Below are 27,399 nucleotides of genomic sequence, written 5' to 3' on the forward strand. Positions count from 1 at the left end.
CAGGCAGCGAAGGATTGGACGACAAGGTACAAATGCATCGAGGCGCATTCTGTCATTCCCGTGAATTCCGTCTCACCTCGTCCAGTCGCTCCTCTCAGCCCGGTGCATGGCGCGACAGCACGGCCACCTTCGATTTGAGCTTACCTATCCATCCTGCACAGCAATGTCTCGTTCCCCCGCCAAGTCCTATTTAGGAGTCGGCGGAGCGGTCCCCCGAGGGATCGGGCCGGATAGATTAAAGTGGAAAATGTTCAGGGCCAAACAGCAATCCTCAGCCATACGGAACAAGGCATAGCACCACCCGCTCCGTGATTGCTGACTGCTGCAAGGGGCAACTCTGAAAACGATGTCACCTTCAAGTGCTGGCCACGAGGGAGTTCCCGCCGACCCGGAGCACGGAAGATGGCACAATGCAGTAATTGGGCGTGATGGAATGAACAGAGCCTTGTAAAGCACACGGCCATTGATGGGCGGCCCGGCAGAGCCCCATTTGTGCTGTTTGTTTCTGACTCTCTACTCTGGGTGACTCAACTACGGTATGAAAAGGCTGCCCGCCGCGTGCCGAAACCTGGAGAATTATATATGACCTTACTGCCGCCCTCACTTGCGTCGTCTACCCAGCAGGGGGCCTACCAGACAAGACAGCTAGTAGCCATCAATTATATTTATTCAGTTCCGGGTCAGCTTCAGCCACTCGCGACTAGCCTAGCTTAGATAAGGCACCACCAACACCCGGGAGCCATGCGATCTTCTTACGGCATCGCCGTCGCCCTCTCGGCCGGCTTGCGGCTGACAACGGCCGCCCCCGCCCCGCGAGCCGAGTCGTCTCTTCTCTACGTCACGACCTACCCCGTTGGCCAAGGGGCAGGGAAGCTCATCACGCTTAAGCAGGACCAGACGTCGCTGCAATCTGTCGCCGAGTCTGACAGCTGCGGTCCCTTTCCGTCCTGGCTGACCCAAGCCGGCGATATTCTTTACTGCGTCAACGAGGCCTGGGGTGGGGCCAATGGTGATCTCTCTGCCCTCAAGATCAGTGATGATTTTAGCCTTCCCAAGCTGAGCGGAGGCCAGACCGTCGCTGGTCCGGTGAGCACCGTTGTCTATGGCAAAGGGGGCCGCGGACTCGCTGTTGCGGACTAGTATGTGCTTTCCATGCATTCGCTTCTAGAACTCGGCACCAGCTATATGGCCCGGGAACAGCCACCCCTCCCAACCGAGGCGGGGGTTGTCCCACCGACCGTTCCGTCTGGGTGTGAATGAGACGGCTAACACCGTTTCCAGTGCTGGAGGCGGCGTCGACACGTTCAACATTACCAATCCCGCCGCTATCTCTCTCATCAAGTCGCAGGTGTACCCTGCCCCCGGCGACAACCGCCCCGAACCCCAGAACCAGGCACGCCCTCACCACGCAGTCCTTGACCCCACCGGAAACTTCCTTGTCTTCCCCGATCTGGGCGCCGATCTCCTTCGTGTACTGAGGGTGAACCAGAATACCCTGCAATATACCGACACGGTAGGCATCTTCTGCGCGGCATATGCCCATGGCCCGCGAATCCAGCTGATGCTAAACACGGATACAGAAGAGCTACAAGTTCGCCCGTGGAACCGGCCCTAGGCACGCTGCTTTCTTCAAATCTGGGGACAAGACGTTCCTCTATGTCGTCTGCGAGCTCGCCAACCTTATCCAGGGATTTAGAGTCACTTACAACTACGACAAGACTCTCAGCTTTAGCCGGATCTACAACTCTACCACCCACGGGGGCACCTCTCCCGTTCCGGCTGGCACCTCGGCTGCCGAAATCACTCTCTCTGTACGTTATTATCCCCTTTGGAGCTCACTTGATTCCATTCTAACAAGCCAACAGCCGGACAGCAAGTTCCTGACTGTCTCGTCCCGCAACGAGAAGACGCTCCAGTACACGCTTGCCAACGGCACCGCTGTGCCCTCGGACCCGCTCATCACCTTCTCCATCAACGCCGTGTCGGGCAAGCTCACCCACGTGCAGACGGCCCCCGCTGGAGGTGTGAACCCGAGGCATTTCTCCTTCAACAAGGACGGCAGCCGTGTCGCCTCGGCCCTGCAGTCGGACGGCCGCGTCATTGTGTTTGAGCGCGACGTCGCCTCAGGCAAGATTGGCAAGGCGGTCGCCGAGGCGAACGTACCGGGCATGCCGAACTTTGTGACGTTCAAGCAGTAAATTCCCGGGGTGTATGCTCGTCGTTGGGCTTGTCTCTAAACGTTATGTTCCATTCCACCGTTTCCTGGTAGCATTTATCTTTCAGAACCCAACCAGAAAAGCGTGGTTCTGTCTTCTCTGCGAGGGTTTTGACCATGAGGATACAGGGAAACATCCATCACTTGTCGCTACAAACTCCAACACCACGTCTCCAATCTGTGACGGCGGCGACTCTGCAAATGTCTCGCTGCAACGGGGATTCGTGGAAGAATCACGCGCCGGATCCCTCCCGAGAATCTCCCGACCTTTTACCACCTTACCACAGAAACTAGTTGTCTTGGGTAGCTGTCAGTCAAACCATGTGGTTCTTCACTACAGACAAACGAACAGGTTCCTCACGCCACAAGACTGAAACCGAGACCGATCGATGCATGATCCCCCCCTCCTTCCCCACTGGCCCCCTCGCCAAGCGCCTGATCGAGTGTCATACCCGATCCCTCCTATCTCAAGCCCGTGGCCCGTCTCCGGCAGTCCGCACAAGCCGTTACTCCGGAACCGGGGAAGATCCGGGGCCAAGGAATCTTGCGTGTAATGTACTTATTACACGCACACGTGCACAGGTACCATTCAATATGGGTGTACGATACCCTAACCGCCGGGACACAGGCCAGTGTCCATCACCCGCTGCCCCTTCCTCTCCGTTTACCACATCATACCTGACGGGAAAGGCACTTCTCCTCGGGGGCCCATGTCATAGGCGAGGGGATCATGGTCCCCTACTGGACACTTGATGAGGAGCGAACGCTCTCAAGCAAACGGATAGGGTTGATTTCACTTTGTGTGACGACTTTGCAGGAGCGTGCCTTTGTCAATTTGAGTCGAACTTGGTTATGGAAAAGGCATACCTTGACAGGGTTTGGGGAGTTTTTGAAAGCCTGAATACACGCGGGGCTCGTTCAAGCTACATACGTGTAAGGCTACATATGTGTAAGAGGCGATGACGGCGAGGAAAGATGTGACTTGGGAGGTTAACCCCCTACTGTGGTACAAGTACCTAATTGGGGAACTTGGGGTACGGATAAGCCACAACGGCTTGCCGAATACCAGTGGGCTGCTTTTTGTAACTACAGTAGCGGATCGGCAGAGCGAGTTCGGGTCGGAGCGATGCCGAGCCTCTTCCCTGTCCCGTACCCCGCGCCGGCTCTTACATCTGAGAATAACGTCTTTACCGTATAATGTCTGTTACCCATTTGCAACGGCTTTCGATGGGTTTGTGAGTGCTCAGGTGCCTCGGGAATATGGAGGTAGTGCAAGCACATCTAAGTTACCGGCTCCGGTGCAACCGCGTGTTGGTTTTGGATGCGCGCCATCGGCATGACATATTTACTACGCCGAGCCGAGCACTGCAGAGCCAAAAAGTCATCAGCATCTTGCTTTCCGGGTCTCCGGCGCTTGTCCATACAAGTACCTATCTCAAAAGTGCACCGAAGTTAGAACTCCGAGCCCGCGTGAGCCGTGGAGAGTGAACTGGTACCGAAAGGAGCATGATGTTGGTGGACCTCATTGACCGGAGGATGGGGTTGAATGGAATGGTGTGGACGGTGTTCCAGCGAAAATCCCCAAATGGTACATCAAAGACCGGATCTGTAAATTAGCTGCGCGGCTCACGGACCCCTTTCAAGTCTCCCGACGCGAGTGTACCTCCCGGGTCGGGAAGTGATAGACCCTCCCGCGCACATCGAAGGATCCCTGGAAGGGCACCATTGTTTCGAGGCCTGTGACCAGCAAGGGACCCTGCGCGTCTGGTTGTGCCGAGTCCTGCAGCACGGCTCGCCAGCTGTGGACAGGCCTTGTTGACCAACCAAACTGGAGGCAGTTTCATTCCAGAAGGATGGGCCAAAACAGGGATGCCAGCGTCACGGTCAGGTTGGGGTAGCGAAAGCCGAAGCTAAAAAAATGTACCTTACTTAGCGTACCTTAACATACTGTACCGTACCTCTTCCGGGACACTGTTCCCTTGTAGTAAGGCTTCGACGTCGAATTCCTCAGGTAAGGTGCCGTGGGTGCGAAGCGTCGGCAATCGTCAACAGCTGCTGCGGACGCATCGCCCATCTGCACGTCCCAAAGCCTTGGCGAACCATGACAACCGCTCTCAGATGTTTACCCAGCAAAACAGCCGTCAAAAGCACATCGAAGACTTCTGAGGAGCCCTCTCAGGGGCGATCCGGAAACTCGCGGAGCTTGCGGAGTACGGATACGGAGCACGTGCAAGACCCTCGGTTATTGAGACCCACAGCGCCATCGGCGCCGGCGAGTGGAGGAGAGCGGCGGCGGAAGGGGGCCGGACCCCGCTTGAAGACGGACAGCTCAGTGCTGTGTATGGCAGGGTCCGCAGGGCAAGGTGCTGGCTGTGGGGTGCATTTCAGAGGCCACTGCAGGGAGCCGCGCGGGTAGCGAAAAGCAGCTGCCAGGCATCGACAATGGGAGATAGATGACTTGCAATATCGATTCCCGTCGCCGTGATCAGGGCGCGGGAGGTCGAGAATCGGGAGAGCCGCGTTGTGGACGACTCAACAGCGGGCGTGCGTCGATTAATATCGGAGTGGGTTCAAGGTCAGTCCCATGACCGCCCTGACCGCTCTGACAGCTCGGTTATCCGGGGTATGTCGCGGGCGGGGGCACAGCCTGACGCGGCGATTCCCAGGCACTCGGGTTGCCGAGGCGCTCACAATCCGGCCGCCGTACGGTTGTGGCGAGTGAAGCTGGTAGCTGATTTGACCGGCTCGACGGTGAAGTGAAAGGCTCGCTCCCGAGACTCTGCCTACAAGCTCACAGGTGATGGCGGGGGTTGTTAAGGCACTGACCGTGAAACTGCTGGTACTCCATTGTATGTTGCGTCTGATTTGAGGCACGTTTGTGTGCTGTACCATAAGGTTCAGAGGTATTGATGAAATCGTTGTCAGGTGGTGACCGTTTGCATGGTCTTCATCAGTTCGGGGCATGGGCTTCAGCGCGGGGAACTAATCGGACCGACACCCTCCTTTGGTACTCCAGTCAGAAGTGCTGTCCAAAAGCCACCACCCAACGCGCCTGGCTACGCGACGGATGCACGTGCGGTCACATGCACTGGGGTAAGGGAAAACCTGCGAGGTCAGCCATACCGTCTGTAATAACGGACTGCATGCCACAGCAGCTTAGGTGGTAGTTGTTTGTACAGTGTCAGTTCCCTGGAGATCCGTGGCAGCCACACCTCGGCCAGTCGAGGCTCATCAACACGGAGTACTTTGTAGAGTGGAGACATGGTGGATCCTGCGAAAAGAAGCTCGAGGAGTTCACACGAAGCTGATGAGAGAGTCTGTGCCTCGTGACGGGACGGAAGGATTGTGATCTTGGACAACGAGATGCTTCTCCACCTGGGGAATGCGGCCTGGATCGGCGATGGTGACACGGCAGAATATCATATCGGTACCGTGGTCATGGACAGTATGTACAAGGCTCAGTTCACGATTATCAGCGTCTCTCGTTACCCGAAATAGGCTGCCGCTTGCTGCACATCTCTGGGAAGCTCGCCAACGCCAGTGGCGAGTATGGGGTGGGGGGAGATGATGCTCACGAGACTCGCTGCATCAACGAGAAAGGAAGAAAAGCGAGCGGGAGAAGGCTTTCCATCTTCACAGGACCCCTGCGCGTCCCTGGCATTCAGTACTCTGAGAAATCAGCACGGCAATGAGAGATACTCTTCTCCGAAGCACGCAGCAGGCCGTGAACACCGGCACAGCACGGCGTAGTGGATCGGGCACGATCGACTAACGCTACAAAGCTCGCACCGGCTAAGGCACTTGCTTCTGCGACACAATCACGGACCTCGTCCAGTGGTGTGGGGAAGGGGTGCTTCTCGAAGGCTTCTCTGCTTCTCTGGTGGACAAATGCGGAGAGGCCGAGCTTGGTGGCTGACGTGGTTCGACAGCCAAGAGATTGCGAGGAGCGACGGTGGCAGGTGCCGGATTTATGCTAAATTGATGACTGCAAGCGTTGCGAAAGCCTCGCGAGGTTGTGTGTGGTGGTTTTTGTTGGCGATGCAGTGTTTCGTGTCTGCCTGAGAAAAGCCTTCTTATAACGCTAGCATAACTCGCCTGACGCTGAAGCCGAGCGTGGACGAGCCCCAAGCGTCGACGGGATTGTCGATGAGGGATCAGTCTCTTGGTGCCCCGGGCCAATGCATGCCGAATGAATGCAGCCCAGAACTCGGTGGTTGACGTATCTTCTCGTTGGAAGACCCGCCATGTGAGCTCGTCGCCAGGTCCCGTTCCTTCGGTGAAATGAGCTTTTCTGCACACACATTTCAGCACCATCACGGCATCGCGCAAGATGAATCATGGTGCGTTAATAATGGAGCTCAGGCTTCAAGTTGGATTGTTCGATCCTTGGCATCCGGGACGGGCATGCGTTCGCTCAGCAATCCCAATTTCATTCCGCACACCCTAGATTGGCTACCATGGACAGCCCATGTACAAGTTGCATGTCCAGTCTGTCAAAGGGTCTTCTAGGGACTTTGAGAAGGTTGGTAGTTGGAATGCGCTAATGAGATTGTGTCGGTAGGTTTCTGTTGTGTTATACAAGATATGCTCAGCAGTGGACCGTAGGTGAGAGACCCTTGAACGGCCTGAGGTGTTTCGGTGGAAGCCAACTGAGGGTGCGGAGTGGGCAATGGGGAGGGACCCCACCCCCGCGCTGTCTCAACTGCCAGCCTTGGAGTTTCCCCTTCCTTCCAGGTCCTCTGTCCCCTTGAGCCCCTCCATTAGCCTGACCCACCAGCTTGTTCTGTGTGTGGGACACGACGGATTTGAGACGCCTGCCAGCTACACGTGGAGAGCACACCTTTTCTTGAGTTGCTTCATGCAGCTCGCTAAAACCGAGCAAGTCCTCGGACATCGCTTGAGCTTTCTGCGCGCTAATCTCTCAGCTTGAGCGCTTCCGGCCAGGGCAACCCCAAGAGATCGCAGAAAGCAGCAGAAAAGCGACATTGGACGTACCCCACAACGCACCTTCTCGAGTCTCGCAATGCAACCTTCGACAGGGGTTGTTGCAGCCACCAAAGTCGTTCGCCTCTTCATCAATCCCAGTCAGCACTACCGTTAGCGCATTCTGTCACCGTCCCGTCTCCGTTACCGTAATGGCTGGCTGTCTGCGCAGGTCAGCCCGAGGAACAAATCCACTGTTCTTCCCCACAAAGCTAAACGGTCGGGTTTGCGTTATTAGCACGACACCAATGCCACACCTGATACGCGCCGGCCTGGCCTGCTCTGATTGCAGGTCTTCGAGTCTCCTTCAATACCTGATCGGTACAAAGTGCCTGCCCCAGTACCACGGTGTACTCCATACTTTAGCTGGCACTTCCTCTTGGCAAGCTGTCTCGGCACAGGCTAACCCCGTATTTGCTGCTGGGACCTTTCATATGAACCCTCCATCGCCGTTCGCAAGATCCCGGAGAAAGCTTTCACTTTCCCTACAACCTCATCCGCCCAAGATCTCGACGCAACCACACACGCCAATATACCTTACCCAGTAATTCGACATTGGCTTTTTGGTCCTGCTGGGAGCTGAACGATAATGCGAGTTCGACAGCACACCACGATTTACTGTGTTCTCGGTGTCTGCGGCGTCTGAATTAGCGACTGTGGTCGGTGCTGGAGAAGGTCGCTTTGCTGATTGGTTGACGGTCACAGTGGGAGAAGAAATTGACGAGTCCTGCCTTTCAGATTCTAGGCGGCTCGCGCCTTTGGGAACCCCCACAGCGTTGCCGCAGCCAGCGCAAACTAGCATGTCGCCGTCGTCCAACGGCGATTCTCCGCACTCGGCAACGGCCACGATGACGGCGGCTGCCGCAGCGGGTGTTTCCAGGCAGTTTCCGCTGCCAAACCGGGATTTTTCGGTCGAGATTCCTTCCCCCCAGCTCGCTGCCGCCCCCAACGGCGCGAACACGCTGAAGTCGCCAAACTCGCTCAAGGCTGCTGCTGCTGCACGGACGCCGAGCTTCAGCCGGGAGGGCATCCTTGGCTCGGCGCAGAAAGCTCGAAATCTCTCCCAATCATCCGAGAATAGGCCAGAGTCGGTCCAGAATGGTATCCCGAAGTCGACAAGCGAAGAGAGCATCAACAGTATCAACCCATTAAAGAGGAGAAACACGGATGCCGCAGTGGATTACCCGAGGCGGAGAGCCACCATTGCCGTATGTGGCCCTTTGAGCACCGTCGCCGTCCTCGTGCTGACTGGTTCATAGTGTGAGGTGTGTCGTTCGAGAAAATCGAGATGTGACGGTACGAAACCGAAGTGCAAGCTCTGCACAGAGCTGGGCGCCGAATGCATCTACCGGGAGCCGGGTATCAAGCTGGACGCCGGAGACAAGCTCATCCTGGAGCGCCTGAATCGAATCGAGAACCTCCTTCAGATGACCGTGGTTGGTGGCCATGGCAACGGCATTGGCTTGTCCCACGACTCGCCCAACATGAGCAATGGAACTGCCTTGAGCGGCGACAATCTGATGATGCAGAATGCTAACAGCAACTTCGTCTCCATCATCCCCAGCGGCGGCCTGGGCACTTGGTCCGCGACCGCCACCAACATATCCACCATGCCCAAGGTGCACACCAACGCGGCTCTACACCTGTTGCAATGGCCGCTAATTCGGGACTTGGTGTCCCGGCCTTATGACCCCCAAATCCTCCTTCAGCTCGAAATGGCCCGGGAACCGCTGCACTCCCTCGCCAAAACTCCCTGCGTGGACTTGTCCAATACCAACGCGTACATCGAAGCATACTTCGACCGAGTCAACATCTGGTACGCCTGCGTCAACCCGTACACCTGGCGCAGCCACTACCGCATCGCGCTGTCCAACGGGTTCAGGGAAGGACCTGAGAGCTGCATTGTGCTTCTCGTTTTAGCCCTCGGGCAGGCGAGTTTGAGGGGGAGCATATCGAGGATTGTCCCACACGAGGATCCGCCAGGTCTCCAATATTTCACGGCTGCTTGGTCGCTGCTCCCCGGCATGATGACCTCCAATAGCGTGCTTGCCGCGCAGTGCCACCTGCTCGCCGCGGCCTACCTGTTCTACCTGGTGAGGCCCCTGGAGGCCTGGAACTTGCTTTGCACCACGAGCACGAAGCTACAGCTTTTGCTCATGACGCCCAACCGAGTCCCCACCGACCAGCGGGAGTTGATTGAGAGGATTTACTGGAACTCGCTCCTCTTCGAGAGCGATTTGCTGGCCGAGCTGGACCTGCCCCACTCGGGCGTCGTGGCATTCGAGGAAAACGTCGGCCTCCCCTGCGGCTTTGAAGGCGACGAACAGGAAGCGGTTGGGCGAGACGAGTTGTGGTATTTCTTGGCTGAGATCGCGTTGCGCCGGCTCTTGAACCGCGTCAGCCAGCTTATCTACTCCAAGGACTCGATGGCATCGACCACCAGCCTCGAGCCGGTCGTCGCCGAGCTGGACTTCCAGCTGACGCAGTGGTACGAGAGTCTGCCCGTGCCCCTGCAGTTCCCCTTTACGCGCACCATGCTGCCTGATCCGGTGCAGACGGTGCTGAGGCTGCGCTTCTTCGCCTGTCGAACCATCATCTACCGGCCATACATCCTCGCCGTGCTGGATAACGAGCAGGCGATATTGGACCCCGCGGTGCGGGACAGTTGCACCAAGTGCCTAGAAGCCTCAATCCGGCAATTGGAACACATCACTGCGCAGTAAGCTCTTTCCCCCTCCCCCTGATTGGCCGAACACTCCTCCCAATCTAACCAATTGGCCGCAGTCACGCCGGGCATATGCCGTACCTTTGGCAAGGGGCGCTTTCTATCGTGTCGCAGACGTTACTCGTCATGGGCGCTACCATGTCGCCGTCTCTTTCTACTATACTCTGGAGCCTCGTTCCCCACCGCGAGGCCATCGACCAGATCATCAACGATGTTGTCATGGAGATTGAGCGTTATGCCGTCCTCTCTCCTAGTCTCAGCCTCTCGGCTGAGATCATCAAGGAAGCCGAAGTTCGGCGCCGGACCTTTTTGAGTGGTTGATCCGCTTACAGGGCACAGCCCCCGGACACCTGCTCCGAGCATGCATCAGCCTGTTCGCTGACGCATCTTGTCTAGCCCGTGCTTGATCACGCTTCCGGTCCTCTGGGAATTTTCTTGCGTCGCCACAAACCCCACGACCCGCAGTTCGCCTCCTGCGAATGCACCGGCCAGCTGCATGTCCGGCGCGAACGAGTGGCATTCCGCTGGAACATGCTGCAAAACGACTCTTTTTTGACACGCAGCCGCTCCGTTACATCCTCGACAGGAACCCTGCCCCGTTTACGACAAGGCGAATACCATCGCTCTGCTGCCATGCGGAGGGCCCGAGGATCCAAACAGGGTTTCCCGGTTATCTGTATCAAGAGCTAATTCTGTCCTAATCGATCGAGTGGGCGCCAAGGGAAAACGGGCTACCCAGAAAGGAGATTCTGCAGGCTAAGACTGGGGTTACACACTGGGCTTCCCAGCACGAGTTAGAATTGACCTTGTGTTGGAGCGAGGCTGTAGATGGTCTTGGATACGGATATGACGGCCCGAGATTCCGCTTCTACCTTTCCATCCCCGCTCCCCGCATTCACTTCTCATGCGCCCCATCCTGGGCCATCAACCGTTCGCATCTAGCCCTCTAAGCTGGTTTTCTCACCGTATCACGGAAACTGGAGGGGGTACGATCGGCAGGCAAATACACCACCGTTTGGCGTTGGGATGGAATACCCTTACTTGGGGATCATGTACGTTTCGGTCTGGGGTTTTTGGTATTGTTTCATTTGGTGGATATATCCCTGGGATGTAGCATGACATGTGTAAAGGATTTGGAGAAGCCAGACGAATTACGTTCCTTCGAGACCCCAACTCATCTCGAATCCTTGTTGGAGTCGGACGATGCCGTTGTGACTCTATGTAGAGTACTCATGTTGTAACACTCACCAGTCAAGGTACCCCAACCACGGCAATGTCTAATACCAGCGGCATTTGAAGCCTATTTTTATCACTTCCTCTTCCTCACTTCAATGCACGTACATACAGTACCTTATACAAATCGCGTCCCGTGTCGATCGCTTCCTCCGCAACGGTGCTGCGGGGTTACCTATCGTGGCACCCCCGACAGCCCAACCCCCTTCCCCCCTCCTTTCGTCCCCATCTTTTCCGGGCCCGTCTTCCGAAGCCACATGCAAGGACAACCGGGGATGGATGCGCCGCTTATGGGAAAGGGGCATGGGGTGAGATTTAATTAACATTGGGCTTATCATCGGAGACTGGTTTCTCTTCGATGATGAGTGATTTTATTCTCTTGCGACTTTCCCACTACACCGGCATGGACCTGGCCTTTTATCTGAGGAGATTGAAGGAACTCCCTAAGGGTGGATCTTAGGGTACAGGTTCCATGTCTGGTTTGGCAACATACTGGTACCTGAATGTGTAGTTGCCTGGGCTGGTCCCTCGTCTTGGGGGTCTGTGGTGCGTCTGTGTACGTGAAAGAGTTTAGCATCCACAATACGGCTGATGCCAGCTGAAGTAGACTGGTGGCCGATGCAATTGTAGGCAATGCGTGGCAGAAGTGAACTCAAACGTGTTTGTGTGTTTTGATGAAGATGGGTGAGCGAGGCACTGCAGTCTGCACGAAGTGTCCCATTGACAAAATGCCGGATAAGCGTTCGAAGGCGTTCAAGTTTGTTCGATGCGAAAATGGCTGAGCATTCTTCTTGCCTGGCACTAGATATAAAGCGAGGTTGTCTGTCTATTGGCGTCATTCTCCATCCAATCCATGAGATTCATATGAGGTCGATCTCAGTTTGTAGTTTGGGATGAGTGAATTTACCTGCTGGTCCATCAAACACATAATACAAAGTACTAGTGGGCTAGCACAAACGCGCCATTATATAGACGGCAAGGTATGCTAGCCATGTGGGTTTGTATTGATAAGCCTCACGAGGTATACTTGGCCCAGTTGTAAGATGGACGTTGAGAGGTTGGTCACAGTCTGTGGCTTATTGTCTCAGCAAAAATATGCAGGAGGATTCCCGTACCACTTGCCGCGATCCGACACGGCACGGAAAGCCATTCTCGGACATGACTTTCAACTATAGCGGGATGCTCAATGTAAGATCTTAGGCAGCCGTAGCTTAGCTGTTATATGTTCACCAGCGCCATGCTTGGACGTCGCCGGTCGTTGGTAAGAATAGTAACTCATAACATGGATCTGCGGCGTTGAGTAGTGCTCTAAGGTAACTATATTTTTGCCGTTGAACAGGCCGGACGAACTGAGTCAAGAATAGAGAACCCGGAGACGACTGCAGTAGCGAATCAAAGAGGTCGTTATGGATTAACCCGTCGCAACAGATTGAGGCCAGGAAATGATCTTTACGTGTGCAATCGGACCTGGATAATCACACTTGACTGACCTGTACAAGTACAGACGACAGGTGGCATGGATCCGTTCGCACATCGGACGGCTCCCGGAAGATGGAATTTTTATCTGCCGTAACAGCAGCGAAGTGGATATCGCAGGTCAGCCCCCTACTACGCGCAGTACAGAACATGAGGTTCCATTGCTGAGTTTCAGTTGTAAGTGAAGCTTTGCATATTACCAATACAGCATCCTCCTTTATCTCTTGTCTTCCGTTTGTTGAAGAGGACGAGGGCGGGCTGCTCCGTGTGTGGCGTTTGTCCGATGTGGGGCCGAGTCGGCAAGGCCCGCTGCCGAGTGCGGGGAGTGAAAAGGGACAAGCGCCCGCACACCGTAGCTGCCCGTCTTTTGGGCTTGGCCAGAAGCTCCTGACAACCGAAAGCGAATTTCAAGTTCCATCGCCAGCTGTTAGCCCTTGAGAAAGTAAAACCCATAATGTCATGGAGGCCAAAGGTGAATATTCATTTGGTCCGACCACTCGAGTTGTATACCGTAGTTGTGGCCCGGAGTCACGTGACATGGCACACCAATCTCCCCGCCATCGCAATTTCTCTGCTTTCAATTGGATTCGCCCTTTGTCAGCTGCGGGTGTTGAAGTTGGATTGCACTCATCAGCACCACCTTCTGGGCTTGCGTTAGTGTCTATCACGGGCAGCGTGGATTGGAAGGAGACAGGAGAGTTCACTCCCTTTTGGATCGGGACCGTTGGAAGCAGCGACTGACTGGCTCATCACGAGGGCTTCTCGCTTGTGGAGCTCGAGGAGCTAAAACATCCTTAGCACGCCCCTGCCCAATCCATCCCCCATCGTCACCCCTCATCTGAATCTCGTCGCCTCGACTCAACCCATCCAACACCCCTTCTCTGGGGCTGCATTTCACCTCGACGGTGCCCAAAGTAACCGGCAGTTTTTTTTGGCTTGCAACTACGGGCCTCGTTGGGCTTTTATCAGGCGCCCACGGTATCCTTGCCAGTGAACAAGGGGCAGCGCCGGGGGTAGGTGAGGTGGCCTGGTTGTTGAGCTGGCAATGCACAAGCACCATCCGCGAGCCCAATCGCAGCTGGGGCAGTGGTAGACCCGCCCTTGCCTGGCCAACCACGCTCAACCAGCTGGGCACACTCAATTCGGACATCTCAACTTTGCTCCTCCTTCCCGCGGCTGTTCTCGGTTGCTAGACCGACACAACCGCCTTCTTTGGTGCGCAGTCGTACTCGACGCGAATGCTGCTGCTACCCCGGGGCTGAACACGGGACGAATGGCCGACCTCGACCAGCAGCAGGGCGGGCCCAGTACCTCGCGAAGAAGGAAGCAGACCGGCAAACCGAGGCCTCAGCCCGCAAATGATTGGTCACGGGCTGGCGAGCCACGCCCCCGCGCCTCGCCTCGTCCGAGACGCCATGGAGATATAGATATGGACATAGTCGAGTCGTCGTCCAACGAGGACGACGACAACGAGGCCAGGGCGTCCCCGATGAAGCAGAAGCAACGTCGCAGGCGCCGCCCGCAACGTCCGAGTTCCACGACATCTGATACGGCCTCCGACACGACGCCTCCCGTCCTCAAGGCCAGTCACCGGTCTCCAAAAGGTCGCTCCAAGGCCATGCGGGTGCCCAACGCTTCTGTGCCCGTGGTAACTGCGGACCCGGTCCCTCGGCGCCCAACCTGTATCATCGAAGAGGAGGAGGAGGATGAGGAGGAGGAGGAGGAGGGGGAGGACGACGAGGAGGAGGAGGAGGACGTGGCGCCCTCAGGCCCATCGCGGCCCGTGAGTCGCCAGACCATAGCTCGCCGCGAAATCAGTCCCCGATCCGCACACCGCTACCGGTCGACGCCTGAGTCCCGCCGCTCACCGAGAACATCCGTATCAGATTCCGAAGACGATACCGACGCCACCTCCGACTCCGAAGAGGAGCAGGTCATCCAGCCCCGCGGCAAGAACCTTCCACCGGCGCCGATGGCCCCTGCTGTTCCGCCCGCTCCTCCAGCCAACGCTGTCCCCATCTCGCTCCAGGAGCGGCTAAGCCGACGTCCCGAGATGGTATACGAGGAGGAGGAAGGGGACGGTACCTCAAGGTACGCCCCGTCGGTAGCCCGCCATCGGTCATTATCCCGCCCGCCCTCCAGCAGGCAGGATCAGTACCGACGCCCCAGGGATATCACTGTATCCGGTCCTCCAAGCCTCGACGAGACGCGGAGGCGGTCTCGGTCCAGATCCAAAAGGTAGGTGGATAGCAGCCGCCCTCGTCCAACTACAATGGTGCCATTGCTTTGTGTATGCTAATGCGCGCCTGTAGTGCCAGACCGTCCAGGAGGCACTATGACTCTGACGTCTATGTTCCCTCAAGGCCTGCTTCGACGTTCCAGAGGCCCCATGCTTCATCATCCTACAGTATAAGTTCTTCCGCACGGCGTTCAACGCTCTTTGGTGATGTCGCCGCGCACTCGGCCCGCCCATCGCGCTTGGAGAAGCCAGTCGAGCGGTCAGTCTCCATCCTCCGCAGCCGAGTGCACCATGTGGCATTTCTGACTCTGGCTTTAGTACTACCGTGTGTGTGCTCTGCCGGGATAAGAACACGCTTGTCAGCAAGACAGTCAAGCTCAAATGCTGCCACCGCATGTGCCATTCGTGTCTGCGCAGGGTCTTCGAACTATCTCTCACTGACCCTCAGCAACACATGCCCCCGCGATGTTGCACCTCCGATAACATTCCTCCCAAGTACGTCGACATGCTGTTCGATTCCAGCTTCAAGAGGGAATGGGCCCAGAGATACAGGGAGCACACCAGCAGAAATCGCATCACGTGCCCATCGCGTCAATGCGGCGGCTCGGTCAAGCCAGAAGATTTGCGCCGCGAAGGCGGTCGCTGGCAGGGCAGGTGTAGCCGTTGTAGGACCAGGATCTGCGGATCCTGCAGTGGCCGATGGCACCACCAGACCGAATGTCCACTGAACGATGACGCCACCCAGTTGCTCGAGCAGGGGAAACGGGATTCCTGGCAACGCTGCTACCACTGCAAGACCGTGGTGGAGAGGAAGCACGGTGTCAAACGTGCGATATGGTTAGAGCTTGCCTTAGCAACCACAACCCCCCCCCCTCTTCCCCACCTCACGCTAAATCCATGTGTCGTCTTGTTTTACTAACTCCCTACTCCATGTGTAGTCACTGTGGCGCAGAGCTTTGCCTGGTCTGCGGAGGCAAGTGGAAGTCGTGTGAATGCCCCTGGTCCAAGTACGATGCGGAGGCGGATGTGATGATTTCAAGGCCGAATCCCTTCGCTTCTCGCCCCGCCTCACCGCGTGAGCTTCAGTCGGATTTCACGCCTCCTACCACTGCTCGACCTCGGCCGTCAAGTTACGAGGACGACCTGTACCTGCGTCGGCTACATGACCACGGAGAGGAGCATCTCGCGAGAAAGATGCACTCTTTTGACGCGTTTGCTGAATTTGATCGAAAAAGGGAGGAATACGACTTGGATGATGCCCTTGAGCCTCGTGATCGCCGGCGCCGTGCCGGAACTCGGGACTACGGCGCGCCATTCGAGGATGACGACTATCATCGCCGCGCTGCGACCGTCGTAGCCCCATCACCGCCACAACTACACGTGCCCGCCGCACCGCCACCGCCGAGATCCGCATTTGAACCGCCTTCACGTTCAGCTTTTGATCGGGCAGCATCCTCTTTTGAATACAGCACCCCAGTTCACCGGAGCCGAGGGATGCGGTATGCCTCTCCGGAGAGATATGACGGTTACATGGTGGAAAACTACCCACCAGAAAGACGATCCCCTCGCTCTCCGGACAACTGGCACTCCTACTCACAGGAGCGGCGGCCTCGTTCTCGCGACAGGCGGCACACTTTTCCGTCCGAATCACGGCCCACGTCGCCTGAAACATGGCAACTGCCCACGCGCTACCCCTCTCCCGAGCCTCCCATGCCGGCTACAGAAGAAAGAGGGCGCCCTGCTTCGCCCGAAAGACGTCGCACTACCTCTCTTGAAAGGCGCCTCGCCGGCAGGTTCAAGAAAGAGAGCAGGCAAAGCCCAGCCGCTGGGACCCTTCCCGTGGGGCCTGCCGGCCAGATCTGTGCAATCGGCACCCTTGGCCCAGTCGGGCCCCTAAGTCCCGCCCGCATCCCTCACCCACCCTCGCGAGCCGCTACGCACATCGGCATAGGCATGCCCATGGCGCCTGCGCCGCCGCCCGCCATCCACGGGGCACCTCCCGTCGTTACCCCTCTCCGAAGATATCACACCATGGGCGAAGAGGGCTACGCGCCGGGCGGCATGCCTCCACCGGCAGATTGGTTCGGGCCGCCTCTTCCTCATGACCATCCGCACAATCACCCTCATGCCCGCCCTCCTCCTCCCCCTCCTCCTCACCCTCACGCTCCCGGGTTGGGCATGATGCCTCATCACGGGCCTCCTCTCCCTGGTATGCACGACATGATGGACATGAACGGTAGTGGCGGTTCGCCGCGCGGACCCCATGTGAAGAGGCGGCCTCCGCAGGCGCATCGCGAGCATAATAAGTATGAGCTGCCGAGGTCGTCGGTCTTGGCGGGCTTGGGAGGCTTGGGCAGGGGGATGCATCGTGTTTCGGAGTGGGTGAATTATGTTGAGCCGGGCTTGCCGGATGGGGACGCGGCGACGACCGTTGTGCAGTAGTAGCCGGCCTGGCTCTTATTCCGGATTCTTTTCTTTCCCTGGCGCTTGATTGGTTGTTTCTGATTCATCGCTTTTCCTGGATACTTGTTCACTTGGATATGAGGGGAGCGGAGCAATGGATTGGGTATGGATTGGCAAGGCGATGAGCCCCAAGGGGTGGTATAGTCATGACGTTTATGATTGAATGTTATATGGTCGGTATGTGGGCATTGTGGGTGCATGTGGGTTTTGTATATGTCTGGTTGGGCGGGGGAGGCCCGAGATGGTCGGGGGTAGGGGGAAGGACGCGGGAATCGGTGACTCTGGCCCAGGCAGAGAAGCCCTCTTTGCTGTATCTACAAACTGCCTGTCATTGCATATAATGTCTGTCTGCTCGGTGATTCCTCTCCTCTTGGCCGCTTCCTCGCTCTTCTCTGTTCTGCAGGCGGTGGTGGGACGGGTTGTGCGTACAACTCTGGGCGTGAGTCGCAAGGGTCTCTGAATAGGTACTGTATCAATCGTGCCGTGGTTCAGTAGTCCACGAAGCTCGGGCCGCGTTGTCAGAAGATTCGCTGTACGATCCCTTGAAGGAAGATTTCAGTTACAACAGCAGGAGTGAAGCAATATTCCGATACTACGCATAGAGTTATGTAAACTGGAACAGGTACGCCCTCTGCTGTTGGCACATTCACCCCTCTGCGATTTACCTCTTCGCCTTCTTGCTCGGCCTCGCATTCTTCTCCTTTTTTCTCTCCTTGAGCTGCCGCGCCTTGCGGATGTCTGTGGCGCTCTTGAGCTCCCTCCGACTGCCCTCGCCGTCCTTGTACCTGCCAACGCGTTTCTCCTTGGCCTCGGCCACGCGCTTCTTGCGCTCGTGATAGTCGTCGCGGAACTTGTCGGCGTCCTTGGGCGCCTTTTCCAGCTTGTGCTTGTACCGCACGCCTCCCGGCGCGCTGAAGTTGCGCACAAGATTGGACTTTTCGGCCTCGCCCACCCCGGGCAGCCGGCCGAGCCGGTTCGCGCGGCGCCACTTGTCGAAGCGGCCGCTCTGGAACGACGCGGCGATCTTGACGCCGCTTTCGCCGCGAATCATTTTGGCGCCGCGCGAGCCATCGTCATCGTTGGCGCGCGAGACGTACTTACTGTGGCGCTTGTCCCAGCGCATCTTGGAGCGAGTCGGCAGACCAAAGGCTTTGGCTCCCTCGTCGTTATTCAGGTCCATGGCGGCATCACGAGCTGCTTCAACAAAGTGCGAGGTGCCGCCCGAATGGATGCCGTATGCGCGTTCCTCGGCTACGCTGGTTGTGCGGGGAGTGTAGGACATAAATATTTCAGGATCTTCGAAAGAGGTCTGGCCCTTCTTGGACTTGCTGCTGTTTGATATCGTGACCTCCAGTTCCGAGTCCGACTCCTCGTCCTCCCATGCGCCCTCTCCTTGTTCACCAGCTTGTTCTTCTCCAAACTTCTTAAAGCTGCCTCCTCCGTCTTCTTGGGTAGGCGAGTCGGCATCAGCATCCGCCATCTCGGTATCCTCCTCTTTCTTCGCGTTTCTCCGGGGGCCAACCTTTGCCCTGAAGTTGCGCATCACCTCGGCAGCCTTGTTCTTTGAAGATTTGCCCTGGGGCCCAATCTCGAAAACGGTTTCTTGAGGCTTGAAACCACTAATCTTGGAGAGCAGGCTATCCCGAGCTTCTGCGGCGTCTGCAGCAGATTCCCCGAACAGAGCATGCAGCTGGGTCCAGCCTTTGGATGCGATTACTTCGCGGGCACGCTTGGCGCTCTGGCTGGATGCCGAATTTCTGGTCTTCATGTACAGCTTTTCGGCCTTGATGGTGACTCCCTTGAGGGCACTGATATCGCTGTTCTCACTGAGCACCTTGTTGACCCACTCCGTGTTGTTCTCGAGCTCCGCTCTCATCAAGGACCCGACCACCACATCTCTGGCAAAGGATGGTTCAGTTACCTCCTGACCAAGGACTAGCCTCCTGCCCAAGAAGAGGTGGAGATCTAGGAGATAGGGGAGGTCTGATTCTTTGACGAGAGCATATGCCCAACCGCGCTGGCCAGCACGCGCGGTTCGGCCAACGCGGTGAACGAAGATCTTGGGCTGAGAGGGAAAGTCATAGTTGATGACGTTGGCGAGAACCGGGATATCGATACCGCGAGCAGCAACATCCGTGACGACCAGGATATTGGACCTGCCCCTTCGGAAATTGTCGACCTGAATTTTCCGGGCTGTCTGGTCGAGTGAGCCGTAGACATACGACACGGAGAAGCCGGCATGGCGCAGCAATTTTGCGATGTACTCGACGTGATGCTTGGTGGCGGTGAAGATGATAGTCGAATGTTCTGTTGGCTTCTCTTTCCGATTTGGTTTGTCAGACCCGCGCTTTCGCTTCCTTGACTGCTGTTCATCGTCCTGCTCGACGCCTGCTGGCGGTCCCAAGGGCATCTTAATGATGTCATGAAGGATGTGGAGGAGGGCGCCCTCCTTCTCGGCGCCCTTGACTGAGAAGAAAGCGCTCTCAAGGTCAGGAGACACCTTGGTCTCAGCATCCAACCTCACAAGACTAGGCTCTTGCAGACCAGCTCTGGCAAACTCGACCAAAGAGGAGGGCAGGGTCGCCGAGAAGAGGAGGGTCTGCCTCGATGGCGGCAGCGCATGCAGAATCTCGGTAAGCTGGGCAGCGAAGCCCATTTCGAACAGGCGATCTGCCTCGTCAAAGACGACATATCGGACCGACGAGAGGTCCAGGGACATCTCTACCTTCAGATGTAGGAACCGACCGGGAGTAGCGATAACGATATCAGGGTTGGCGGCCATCAATCCGAACTGTTCTTCCAGGCTGTCGCCACCGACTAGCAGGACCGTCCTGAGATCTGTCCCTTTGCCGAGCTCCTTCACAACCTTCAATGTCTGCAGGGCCAACTCGCGCGAGGGTGACAGGATAAGAGCCCTAGCCCCAACCCGTGCGCTGTGTGCTTTCAAGCGCTCGATCATGGGGATGACGAAAGCGGCCGTCTTGCCGGAACCTGTGCGGGCCATGCCCACGACATCGCGTTTCTCGAGAATCAGGGGAATTGCCTTGCGCTGGATGGGCGTGGGGACAGAGAAGCCCTTCCGAGTGATGGCTCTTAGGAGGTTTGAATTTAAACCTATGAGCGGTGTGTAAGCTCTCCCACCTTAGTCGAGCGCAACATGACGGGGACACGAACCCATGGCTTGGAAGCCGCCGCCCTTTTTGACCGATTTGCCGTGCAGGTTGGAGGTTTTCCGGTTCGACCTCCGCTGCTGCATGGCAATGAAAGCCTCGTCGCCATCGGCGTCGTCGGAATCACCATCACCGCCGGCGTTCAGAAGATCGCCAAAATCAAGGTCCGCGGGCTTCTTGTTGGCCTCGCCATCGCTCTCGCTGCCGGTTTCGTTGGCAAACAAGGACCCGGCAATATCGACCTCGTTCTCTGAAAAAGCCCGGGATGCTGCGCGTCGTCCCGGCATGCTGATTCGTTTGCGCTGCACCGGAGCAGCCTGAAGTCGCCAGAGAGACTCCGGAAAATCGTCAATGGGCGGACACAGAGGGCACCTCTAGCGCAAGGGACCTGTATCCTGGCATGCTATGAAAGGCTGCGATGAGAGCCAGGCCATATGTATTTTTCGGACTTCCCAGATTATAGTGGGCCCGCTGTGGGGAGTTACCCACTTGTAGCTTATCTTACGATAAGCTTCAATCATCAGCCGTGATCGTTCTGGGCATGGGACCAACAACCTTCATTCACCCCAAGACATCCGTATTGCGTACGCCCCAGAGACTCAAGCTACGTGCCACACTCAGGTCGATACTACCATTACAACAACTATCTGAAATGGCTACAAAAGAGACAACAGATGAGGCGCCGGCCGACAATCGAGATGCGCTCGAGGTGCTGGAAACCGAGGCCAAAGAATGGGAGAAGGTGCGCACATCGCTTGTCTTCGGTTGACTGTTCATGCCGTTGCTGACAACACCATCAGGATGCCGAGATTGACCGCATATTGAAAGCCTTCAGGCTGGACGCGTGTGTTACTCCCTCACACTTGACCGACTCTCTCTCACAGCGACACTAATACTTCCAATCCCCCTTCCCAGGTACGCCGTCCTCGGGCTCAAACCAGGCGTGCCCGAATCCGACATCAAAGCCGCCTACCGCAAAAAGTCACTCCTCATCCATCCAGACAAGACCAAGAACCCCCTCGCGCCCGAGGCTTTCGACCGGCTAAAAAAGGCCCAGACGGAGCTGATGGACGAGAAGCATCGCAAGAACCTTGACGAGGCCATCGCCGACGCGCGCATGCTGCTCATCCGCGAGAACAAGTGGACGGTCGACAGCCCCGAGCTCAAGACCGAGGAGTTCGAGCGCAAGTGGGCCGACAAGACAAAGTTCGTGCTCATCGAGAACGAGCAGCGGCGGCGGCGGCAGCTCAAGGCGCAAATGCAAGAGGAAGGCCGCGAGCAGCGGCGCCAGGAGGAGGAGGCCGAGCAGCGGCGTAAGAAGAGGCAGCACGAGGAGGACTGGGAGGCGACCCGAGACCAGAGGATCAATAGCTGGCGGCAGTTTCAGAAGGGCAAGACGGGCGGGGACGAGGGCCCCGAGAAGAAGAAGAAGAAGAAGCTCAAGCCTATTGGTTGAGAACCGCCATTTACTCCGTCATTTTAGGTCGGACTGGGCCCTACCAGCTCTTCTACAAGGGGATACGGAGTCCTCTCCGGGGAAACACTACCTTACTGTGAGTTGTCTTTTAGAGAGTGGGCGCTTCGTTAACCCTGACCATGTGGAAGGATCTCGCCGATACCAGCCTATAACAGGAAGTATCCGTAAAACAGTGGCAGATGCTGGGAATGTGAGGCTCGACTTATACGGTCCGTGATTCAGCTTCGCAGGCAGTGTCGTGACTGTTGACTTATTGTTCTCTTATAGCCAACAAAATAGCCAGCCAGGTCCGACGGAGGCCGGAACTCTCCTACCTACAGAAACGGCTAGACCCATTGCACAGAGTCGTCTGTGGGCAAGCCAGTCCTAACCTCCATCTCAGCGGAAACAGCCGCCTTACTTCGGCGCATGTTTCTTCTTATATTGCACAAACCGCCCCAGATTCAACAGCGCCTCGTCCGCCCGCGTCCTCAGCTCTGCCTGCGTCCTCTTATCGATACCCTTAGTCAGCGCCTTCATCTTTGGCACAAACTCCTCGATATGCTTCAGGAAGCCGTCCTTCCAGAAAACTTCCTTGTCGCACGGTACCTCCTCATCGCCGTACATGTCGAAGAGCTGGTTCAGGGCCTCGATGACGTCGGCCGGCGGTGTCGTTTCCTGGCCGAGCAGTGTCACCAGGAAGACTCCCACCTCCCGGTTCACCTCGAGCGGGGCGGGATCGCGGGCTAGCGAGCCCAACACGCCAATGCATTTGACCCCGAGACCCTGGAACGGGTCTTGCGTCCCGCCCTCGCTCGTACTGGGCTCGGGTTGCTGCATCTGACTTTTGGAGGCCTGGTAGAGCGAGATGAATTTCCGGTGCGGGCTGCTGTTTGCAGGCGTCTCGCCGGTGAGGACCCGGGCGATGGCCCAAGCCAGGCTGGTTACTTGTGTGGCTAGCTTGAGGTCTGCGCTGTCGGCCTCAAGAATGGGCGCTATTGTCTTACGCCAAATCTTCTTAGCTGTCAGGTACCATGCACCGAAGACGTTGGCATTCTCGCCGTTGGCAAACTCGAGGCAGGAGATGGTCCAAGCGATGTTGTTGAGCGCGGAAAGAGAATGGGACTGGATGGCAAGGGCTTCTTCACTGTCGACGGGGATGTTGGAGAGTCGGATGAGCTGTGGAACGGCTTTCTGAATGAGCTCCCGGAGGGTGGGTAGGTCGTCGATGTGGCTGGCTCCTGAGCCCTCTCCCGCCGTGACGAGATCCATGTCGGCTTCGATCTCTGAGTCGACTGAGTCGTCCTCGCCTTCGTCACCGTCGTCCTCATCTTCACCTTCCCCATCCTCTTCAGGTCCGGCATTCGAACCTTCATCGACTTCCATTGCGTCCCCGTCCGCGCCATCAATGCCATTCCACTCCTCATCAGCCTGGGCAGGCCCAGAAGGTGTGCGGTTGCCCTTGACGAGCGTTTCTTGGAAGTCGGTCCCGATAGATGTCAATATTTCCAAAGCGACTTGGGTAATCTCGAAATGGCTCGAAGTGCCGTTGGTGGTCGCGGTGCCCGGGGTGACCTGTTCCAGCGCCCGAGCCAAACTGGGGATCAGGGCCGCATCACATGCTCCGTCCTTGCCGGGGCTGTGGTCGAGCCATTGTAATGACGAGAAGACATTATGCAGGACACCACAAGACAGCACCGCTCTCGGGCCAGCTCCGGTTGCGAGTTTTAGCAGGACGTCGTAGCACCGCGTCTCTTGGTCATTGGTCATCGCCTGCCCGAGCTGTAAACTGTCTTCGGACAAGGTCATGAGACAGGACATGGCCTCCTCGAAGATCTCCTGAGGCGCAATGTCTGTGGAGGCCAAACGGAAGAGGAGGCGCAGGATGGTCTGGTTTCCTACAATGGCTTCCAGGATCTCTTCGCGGGCTAATGCCAGGAGACCTACAAGAGTGAGCAAGGAGCTGGTGATGTCCCACACCAGACGTTGTTGAGCTCTCAACAGCTTTGCAAAGGAGGGCTCGGTTGCAGTAAGCGTTTCGAGGATCTGAGATGCGGTTAGTGACCACGATGCCACCACCTAAAGAAGGGCCATAGGGCTTGGATTACCGCCTTGACAGCATGCTCAATCGCGGTGAGGATGTCGAGCCTGTACAAGTGAACACAGAAATCCGCCTCCTCTTCCTGGGCGAGAACCTTGAGGATCTCCCAACCCGCCGCCCGGCTGTCGATGCTGTTATCTGTGAGGGTCTCGGTGAGGACAATATGGACGACCTGTTCCCTCAGAAGCAATTTCCTGCATTTTGCATCCTGAACGATGTTGGCAATGGCGCCAGCAGCTGCTGTCCTGGACTTTGCTTCTGGGCTCTGCAAGTCTCTCAGGACGGGCAAGATCTTGCTCTCGCGGAGCTTGGCGAGTTCTGGGTCTGATGGCGGTTTCACGGGCTTTGCGATGGGATCGCTGCGGTTTCCGCGCATTCTATTCCGGCGTGATTTTCCCATGCTTCGGCAAAAAAGGACTGCTGCGAATTGCAGTTACCAATATTTGAGGTTCTGTAGGAAGCAGTTTGACTTTCTGCACCCTCACACATTCGAAAACGGTTGCCGTGTTGACGAGAACTTCTGGTGAAAAAATACCCAAGGAAAAGAACGCCCCTCTTTCAGGTACCCCACAAGTACCCACCAGTCCCGCCTTGAGGGGACCAAGCTTGAGCCAAGCTGCAGCCAGGCTTTGTGCGCTCGGGGTTGAGTCTGTCAGTGGGGTCCCGTCTGCTGTGGGAGTGGATCGACGCTTACCTTTGCAGGGGCCTTGTCTGGAGAGACACGTTGAGATCCCGTCTCGCAGTCGCACCACCTCCCATAGCACACGGCCGAGCGCCGCAACTCATGAGTCGGCCCTTCTCCATTTCGAGATCGCGTCACCAGGCGCAGACAGATCCTGGACGGATGCATACAGCACGCGCTGGACCGTTTCGATGACGACTGACCATTGATTTTACAGCTGAGGACCTCGTCCGCCGAGAGGAACTTGAGCGAAGACAAGAGAACAGGGATCGCATTCGCGCCCAGTAGGCAGATCAACATGGGAACAATGTTTCTCAGCCATGAGGAGTTAGGCAAGAAGGACGACGACCACAAGCCGACCAAGCTCCCCTCGATTCATCCGCGATGGAGCGCTGCTACTGGAACCCCGAGGAGCAGGATGCTCAAAAGGCTTGCGATTGCCTTTGCCCTGGGCGTCTTCATCTATCTGTTCCTAGGCAACCTACCGACTGACGTACCCATCCGTGACCGACGCCGCCCCATATATCGCCCCGAGTTCGAAGCTGGTAGGCCCAGTGCGCCGGGCCCGATGCCGAAGCTGACGACCGGTCGGAAGCCCCAATATCCGAACCTCACGCCCGCTCGGCCTGTTCAGCCGGATGCTGTCTCACTTCAGGCTGCTTACAACGGGCCCATCGTGTTTCCAAGGCTCCGCTCCACGCTCCAGGCGATACACGCTACGGACGGAAGCTCGCCTGTCAATAAGAATGTGTTATACGCTGCCGCAAGCTTGAAGAGCGCTGCGTTGCTGTTGCCAATGGCGTGCCAAATGGCAGATGAGTTGAGGAACTATGTCCATTTTGCCTTGGTTGGCGGGAGCGAGATTGACCTGCAGGAGCTCCGTGCTGTCAATGGCATTGATAACTCTTGTCAAGTCATATTCCATGGTATGGCGCGGCCAATTCCTGATCCCCGCCTCGGCCCCCCCCCCTCCCCTCAAGGGAGAAGACTCGGATTGACTTGGTTATAGACGCTCGCCCCGATTATGCAGGAGCCTCAGCTCCTGAACGTCTACGGCAGAGTTCAGTCCGTGCCTTGTGTATGTCTGATTGCTCGTGGCAGCTCAACCCATGTTAATCACTTGCAGACCACATCCACAATCACATGCACCCACAGGCTGTGATTGTCGATGCTTCGGATTTAGAGGAAGACTACTTTCTGGCCGGATTCAGGAAGCAAGCTCCAGTCTCAGGCATCCCGCTCATTGAATTGCCTGAACATGCGCATTCCAGGCTCGCCTGGACTACAAAACTGGACAGCTCGTCGTTGGCAGGTACTGACACCAACACGCCGCCCGCATCTGTGACACCGCTAACGTGACGAGCAGCTTGGGACAAAATCAGCATCGACATCCTGATCAACGCCCAGCCCGCTGCCTCGGGGAACCTCATCCATCTGCTCAAGTCCTTGTCGGCTGCCGACTTCTCGGCGGGATCGGTTCCGCATTTGACAATTGAACTGCCTCCTGATGTGGATGGTGCAACGACCGAATTTCTGAAAGCCTTCCAGTGGCCCCCCCCCGGTTCCAGTCGACCCTCTTACCCTAGGCAGCTCACCCTCAGGCACCGCATACCACAGGGTCGGCTGACCGAGGAGGAGAGTTCTGTACGGTTCATCGAGTCGTTTTGGCCAAGCAGTCCGCAGTACTCACATGTGCTGGTCCTGTCGCCGCAGGCCCAGGTTTCGTCCCAGTTCTTCAATTGTAAGCATGGATTCCGTGATTGGGGAGTACTGTTGCTGAAGGTTGCTTGTTAGACCTCAAATATTCTGTGCTACACTACCTATACTCGAAAGCGGCTCTCACGCAGGAGTGGGATTCGAGGCTGCTCGGTATTAGCCTCGACCTGCCTTCGACCCATCTAGATGGCTCAAAGCCGTTCACGCCTCCTTCGGGAAAAGGAGAGATCCCGTTGCTCTGGCAGGCTCCAAACAGCAACGCTGCCCTCTTCACGGGGCAGAAGTGGACTGAGCTACACGCATTCGTCTCCAAGTTGCTCGAATTCCAACACAGAACTCAGCCGCTGCCTTCCTTCTTCACCGACAAGCTTGTCAGCAGGAGGTATCCTTCATGGCTGGAACACGCCCTGAAGCTCTCGCGTGCCCGGGGTTACTGGACCCTTTACCCGAGCGAAGCGACGGCCAAAAGTCTGGTTACCGTGCACAGCGAGCTTTACAGAGCCCCCGAAGAGTACGAGAGGGAGGCAGCGAAGGAGATGCCAGGGAATGCCCCGTTGCCCGTCTCAGGACGAACGCTCCTCGAGAGCTTGCCTAGGGATGGCAGCCTGTTACCATTCGACGAGATGCCACTGTTGCTTTGGGACGGGAGGGTTACTGAACTCTCGAATTTGGATAATGCTGCGGCAGCCTATGCGAACGAATTCAGACGTGCGGTAGGGGGTTGCCAGGCTCTGGCACCAGAGGACCTCGTCGCTAAAGCGTCGATGAAGGATCTGTTTTGCATGAAGGATGAATGAAGGAGTCGGCTTTGATACGGAATTCCGGATTGACGATGCTGGACAAACTATCTTTATATATAACGTTATATATAACGTGATCCACCATTGACTCGGACCCCCCATTGACTCGGACACATTTTCCCCCACCATAACCACCCAAC

At 56.9% G+C, this 27,399-nt stretch overlaps 9 protein-coding genes across 9 annotated transcripts; 6 read left to right on the forward strand and 3 right to left on the reverse strand.

The window, feature by feature from the left end:
* Positions 1 to 741: 741 nt before the first annotated feature.
* Positions 742 to 2,198, forward strand: N657DRAFT_679110 (extracellular aldonolactonase; the record flags this gene model as incomplete). Its single annotated transcript, XM_062796145.1, has 4 exons — positions 742 to 1,139; positions 1,282 to 1,513; positions 1,581 to 1,811; positions 1,866 to 2,198. 4 exons carry the CDS (start codon positions 742 to 744, stop codon positions 2,196 to 2,198), a joined length of 1,194 nt encoding a protein of 397 aa, XP_062649885.1.
* A 1,990-nt stretch (positions 2,199 to 4,188) lies between these two features.
* On the forward strand, positions 4,189 to 4,700 carry N657DRAFT_292933 (uncharacterized protein). The gene has a single exon (XM_062786644.1). It carries the CDS (start codon positions 4,317 to 4,319, stop codon positions 4,629 to 4,631), a length of 315 nt encoding a protein of 104 aa, XP_062649886.1. The 5' UTR covers positions 4,189 to 4,316; the 3' UTR covers positions 4,632 to 4,700.
* A 929-nt stretch (positions 4,701 to 5,629) lies between these two features.
* On the reverse strand, positions 5,630 to 6,666 carry N657DRAFT_293059 (uncharacterized protein). The gene has a single exon (XM_062786645.1). It carries the CDS (start codon positions 6,527 to 6,529, stop codon positions 6,008 to 6,010), a length of 522 nt encoding a protein of 173 aa, XP_062649887.1. The 5' UTR covers positions 6,530 to 6,666; the 3' UTR covers positions 5,630 to 6,007.
* Positions 6,667 to 7,998: 1,332 nt separating this feature from the next.
* Positions 7,999 to 10,244, forward strand: N657DRAFT_679111 (uncharacterized protein; the record flags this gene model as incomplete). The annotated part of the gene is made up of 3 exons (XM_062796146.1): positions 7,999 to 8,406; positions 8,458 to 9,917; positions 9,983 to 10,244. The coding sequence occupies 3 exons, from the start codon at positions 7,999 to 8,001 to the stop codon at positions 10,242 to 10,244; spliced, it is 2,130 nt and encodes a 709-aa protein (XP_062649888.1).
* Positions 10,245 to 13,639: 3,395 nt separating this feature from the next.
* On the forward strand, positions 13,640 to 17,405 carry N657DRAFT_293727 (uncharacterized protein). The gene is made up of 4 exons (XM_062786648.1): positions 13,640 to 14,870; positions 14,945 to 15,130; positions 15,190 to 15,714; positions 15,810 to 17,405. The coding sequence occupies exons 1-4, from the start codon at positions 13,906 to 13,908 to the stop codon at positions 17,311 to 17,313; spliced, it is 3,180 nt and encodes a 1,059-aa protein (XP_062649889.1). The 5' UTR covers positions 13,640 to 13,905; the 3' UTR covers positions 17,314 to 17,405.
* A 469-nt stretch (positions 17,406 to 17,874) lies between these two features.
* N657DRAFT_614562 (DEAD-domain-containing protein) lies at positions 17,875 to 20,925 on the reverse strand. The gene is made up of 2 exons (XM_062790443.1): positions 20,509 to 20,925; positions 17,875 to 20,448 (listed from the first exon to the last, which is right to left on the reverse strand). The coding sequence occupies exons 1-2, from the start codon at positions 20,789 to 20,791 to the stop codon at positions 17,996 to 17,998; spliced, it is 2,736 nt and encodes a 911-aa protein (XP_062649890.1). The 5' UTR covers positions 20,792 to 20,925; the 3' UTR covers positions 17,875 to 17,995.
* A 231-nt stretch (positions 20,926 to 21,156) lies between these two features.
* N657DRAFT_654571 (DnaJ-domain-containing protein) lies at positions 21,157 to 21,960 on the forward strand (the record flags this gene model as incomplete). Its single annotated transcript, XM_062794516.1, has 3 exons — positions 21,157 to 21,246; positions 21,305 to 21,348; positions 21,420 to 21,960. 3 exons carry the CDS (start codon positions 21,157 to 21,159, stop codon positions 21,958 to 21,960), a joined length of 675 nt encoding a protein of 224 aa, XP_062649891.1.
* Positions 21,961 to 22,248: 288 nt separating this feature from the next.
* On the reverse strand, positions 22,249 to 24,575 carry N657DRAFT_642899 (uncharacterized protein). Its single transcript, XM_062792433.1, has 2 exons — positions 24,070 to 24,575; positions 22,249 to 24,007 (listed from the first exon to the last, which is right to left on the reverse strand). Exons 1-2 carry the CDS (start codon positions 24,435 to 24,437, stop codon positions 22,378 to 22,380), a joined length of 1,998 nt encoding a protein of 665 aa, XP_062649892.1. The 5' UTR covers positions 24,438 to 24,575; the 3' UTR covers positions 22,249 to 22,377.
* Positions 24,576 to 24,763: 188 nt separating this feature from the next.
* On the forward strand, positions 24,764 to 27,399 carry N657DRAFT_592230 (uncharacterized protein). The gene is made up of 5 exons (XM_062789924.1): positions 24,764 to 25,669; positions 25,753 to 25,821; positions 25,870 to 26,055; positions 26,110 to 26,484; positions 26,538 to 27,399. The coding sequence occupies exons 1-5, from the start codon at positions 25,042 to 25,044 to the stop codon at positions 27,254 to 27,256; spliced, it is 1,977 nt and encodes a 658-aa protein (XP_062649893.1). The 5' UTR covers positions 24,764 to 25,041; the 3' UTR covers positions 27,257 to 27,399.

Source organism: Parathielavia appendiculata (assembly GCF_033297405.1).
Source record: "Parathielavia appendiculata strain CBS 731.68 unplaced genomic scaffold N657scaffold_3, whole genome shotgun sequence".
Classification (NCBI taxonomy): domain Eukaryota; kingdom Fungi; phylum Ascomycota; class Sordariomycetes; order Sordariales; family Chaetomiaceae; genus Parathielavia; species Parathielavia appendiculata.

Excerpts from the sequence above, each read along its gene's own strand:
- N657DRAFT_293059 (XM_062786645.1), bottom strand. The coding sequence starts at position 6,529 with ATGGTGCTGAAATGTGTGTGCAGAAAAGCTCATTTCACCGAAGGAACG.
- N657DRAFT_292933 (XM_062786644.1), top strand. The coding sequence starts at position 4,317 with ATGACAACCGCTCTCAGATGTTTACCCAGCAAAACAGCCGTCAAAAGC.
- N657DRAFT_592230 (XM_062789924.1), top strand. The coding sequence starts at position 25,042 with ATGGGAACAATGTTTCTCAGCCATGAGGAGTTAGGCAAGAAGGACGAC. Across the intron at positions 25,670-25,752 it reads TTGTCAAGTCATATTCCATG|ACGCTCGCCCCGATTATGCA; the intron begins GTATGGCGCGGC and ends ACTTGGTTATAG. Across the intron at positions 25,822-25,869 it reads GAGTTCAGTCCGTGCCTTGT|ACCACATCCACAATCACATG; the intron begins GTATGTCTGATT and ends AATCACTTGCAG.
- N657DRAFT_293727 (XM_062786648.1), top strand. The coding sequence starts at position 13,906 with ATGGCCGACCTCGACCAGCAGCAGGGCGGGCCCAGTACCTCGCGAAGA. Across the intron at positions 15,131-15,189 it reads TTGGAGAAGCCAGTCGAGCG|TACTACCGTGTGTGTGCTCT; the intron begins GTCAGTCTCCAT and ends CTCTGGCTTTAG. Across the intron at positions 15,715-15,809 it reads AAACGTGCGATATGGTTAGA|TCACTGTGGCGCAGAGCTTT; the intron begins GCTTGCCTTAGC and ends CTCCATGTGTAG.
- N657DRAFT_614562 (XM_062790443.1), bottom strand. The coding sequence starts at position 20,791 with ATGCCGGGACGACGCGCAGCATCCCGGGCTTTTTCAGAGAACGAGGTC. Across the intron at positions 20,449-20,508 it reads CGGCGGCTTCCAAGCCATGG|GTTTAAATTCAAACCTCCTA; the intron begins GTTCGTGTCCCC and ends CACCGCTCATAG.
- N657DRAFT_642899 (XM_062792433.1), bottom strand. The coding sequence starts at position 24,437 with ATGCGCGGAAACCGCAGCGATCCCATCGCAAAGCCCGTGAAACCGCCA. Across the intron at positions 24,008-24,069 it reads ATTGAGCATGCTGTCAAGGC|GATCCTCGAAACGCTTACTG; the intron begins GGTAATCCAAGC and ends AACCGCATCTCA.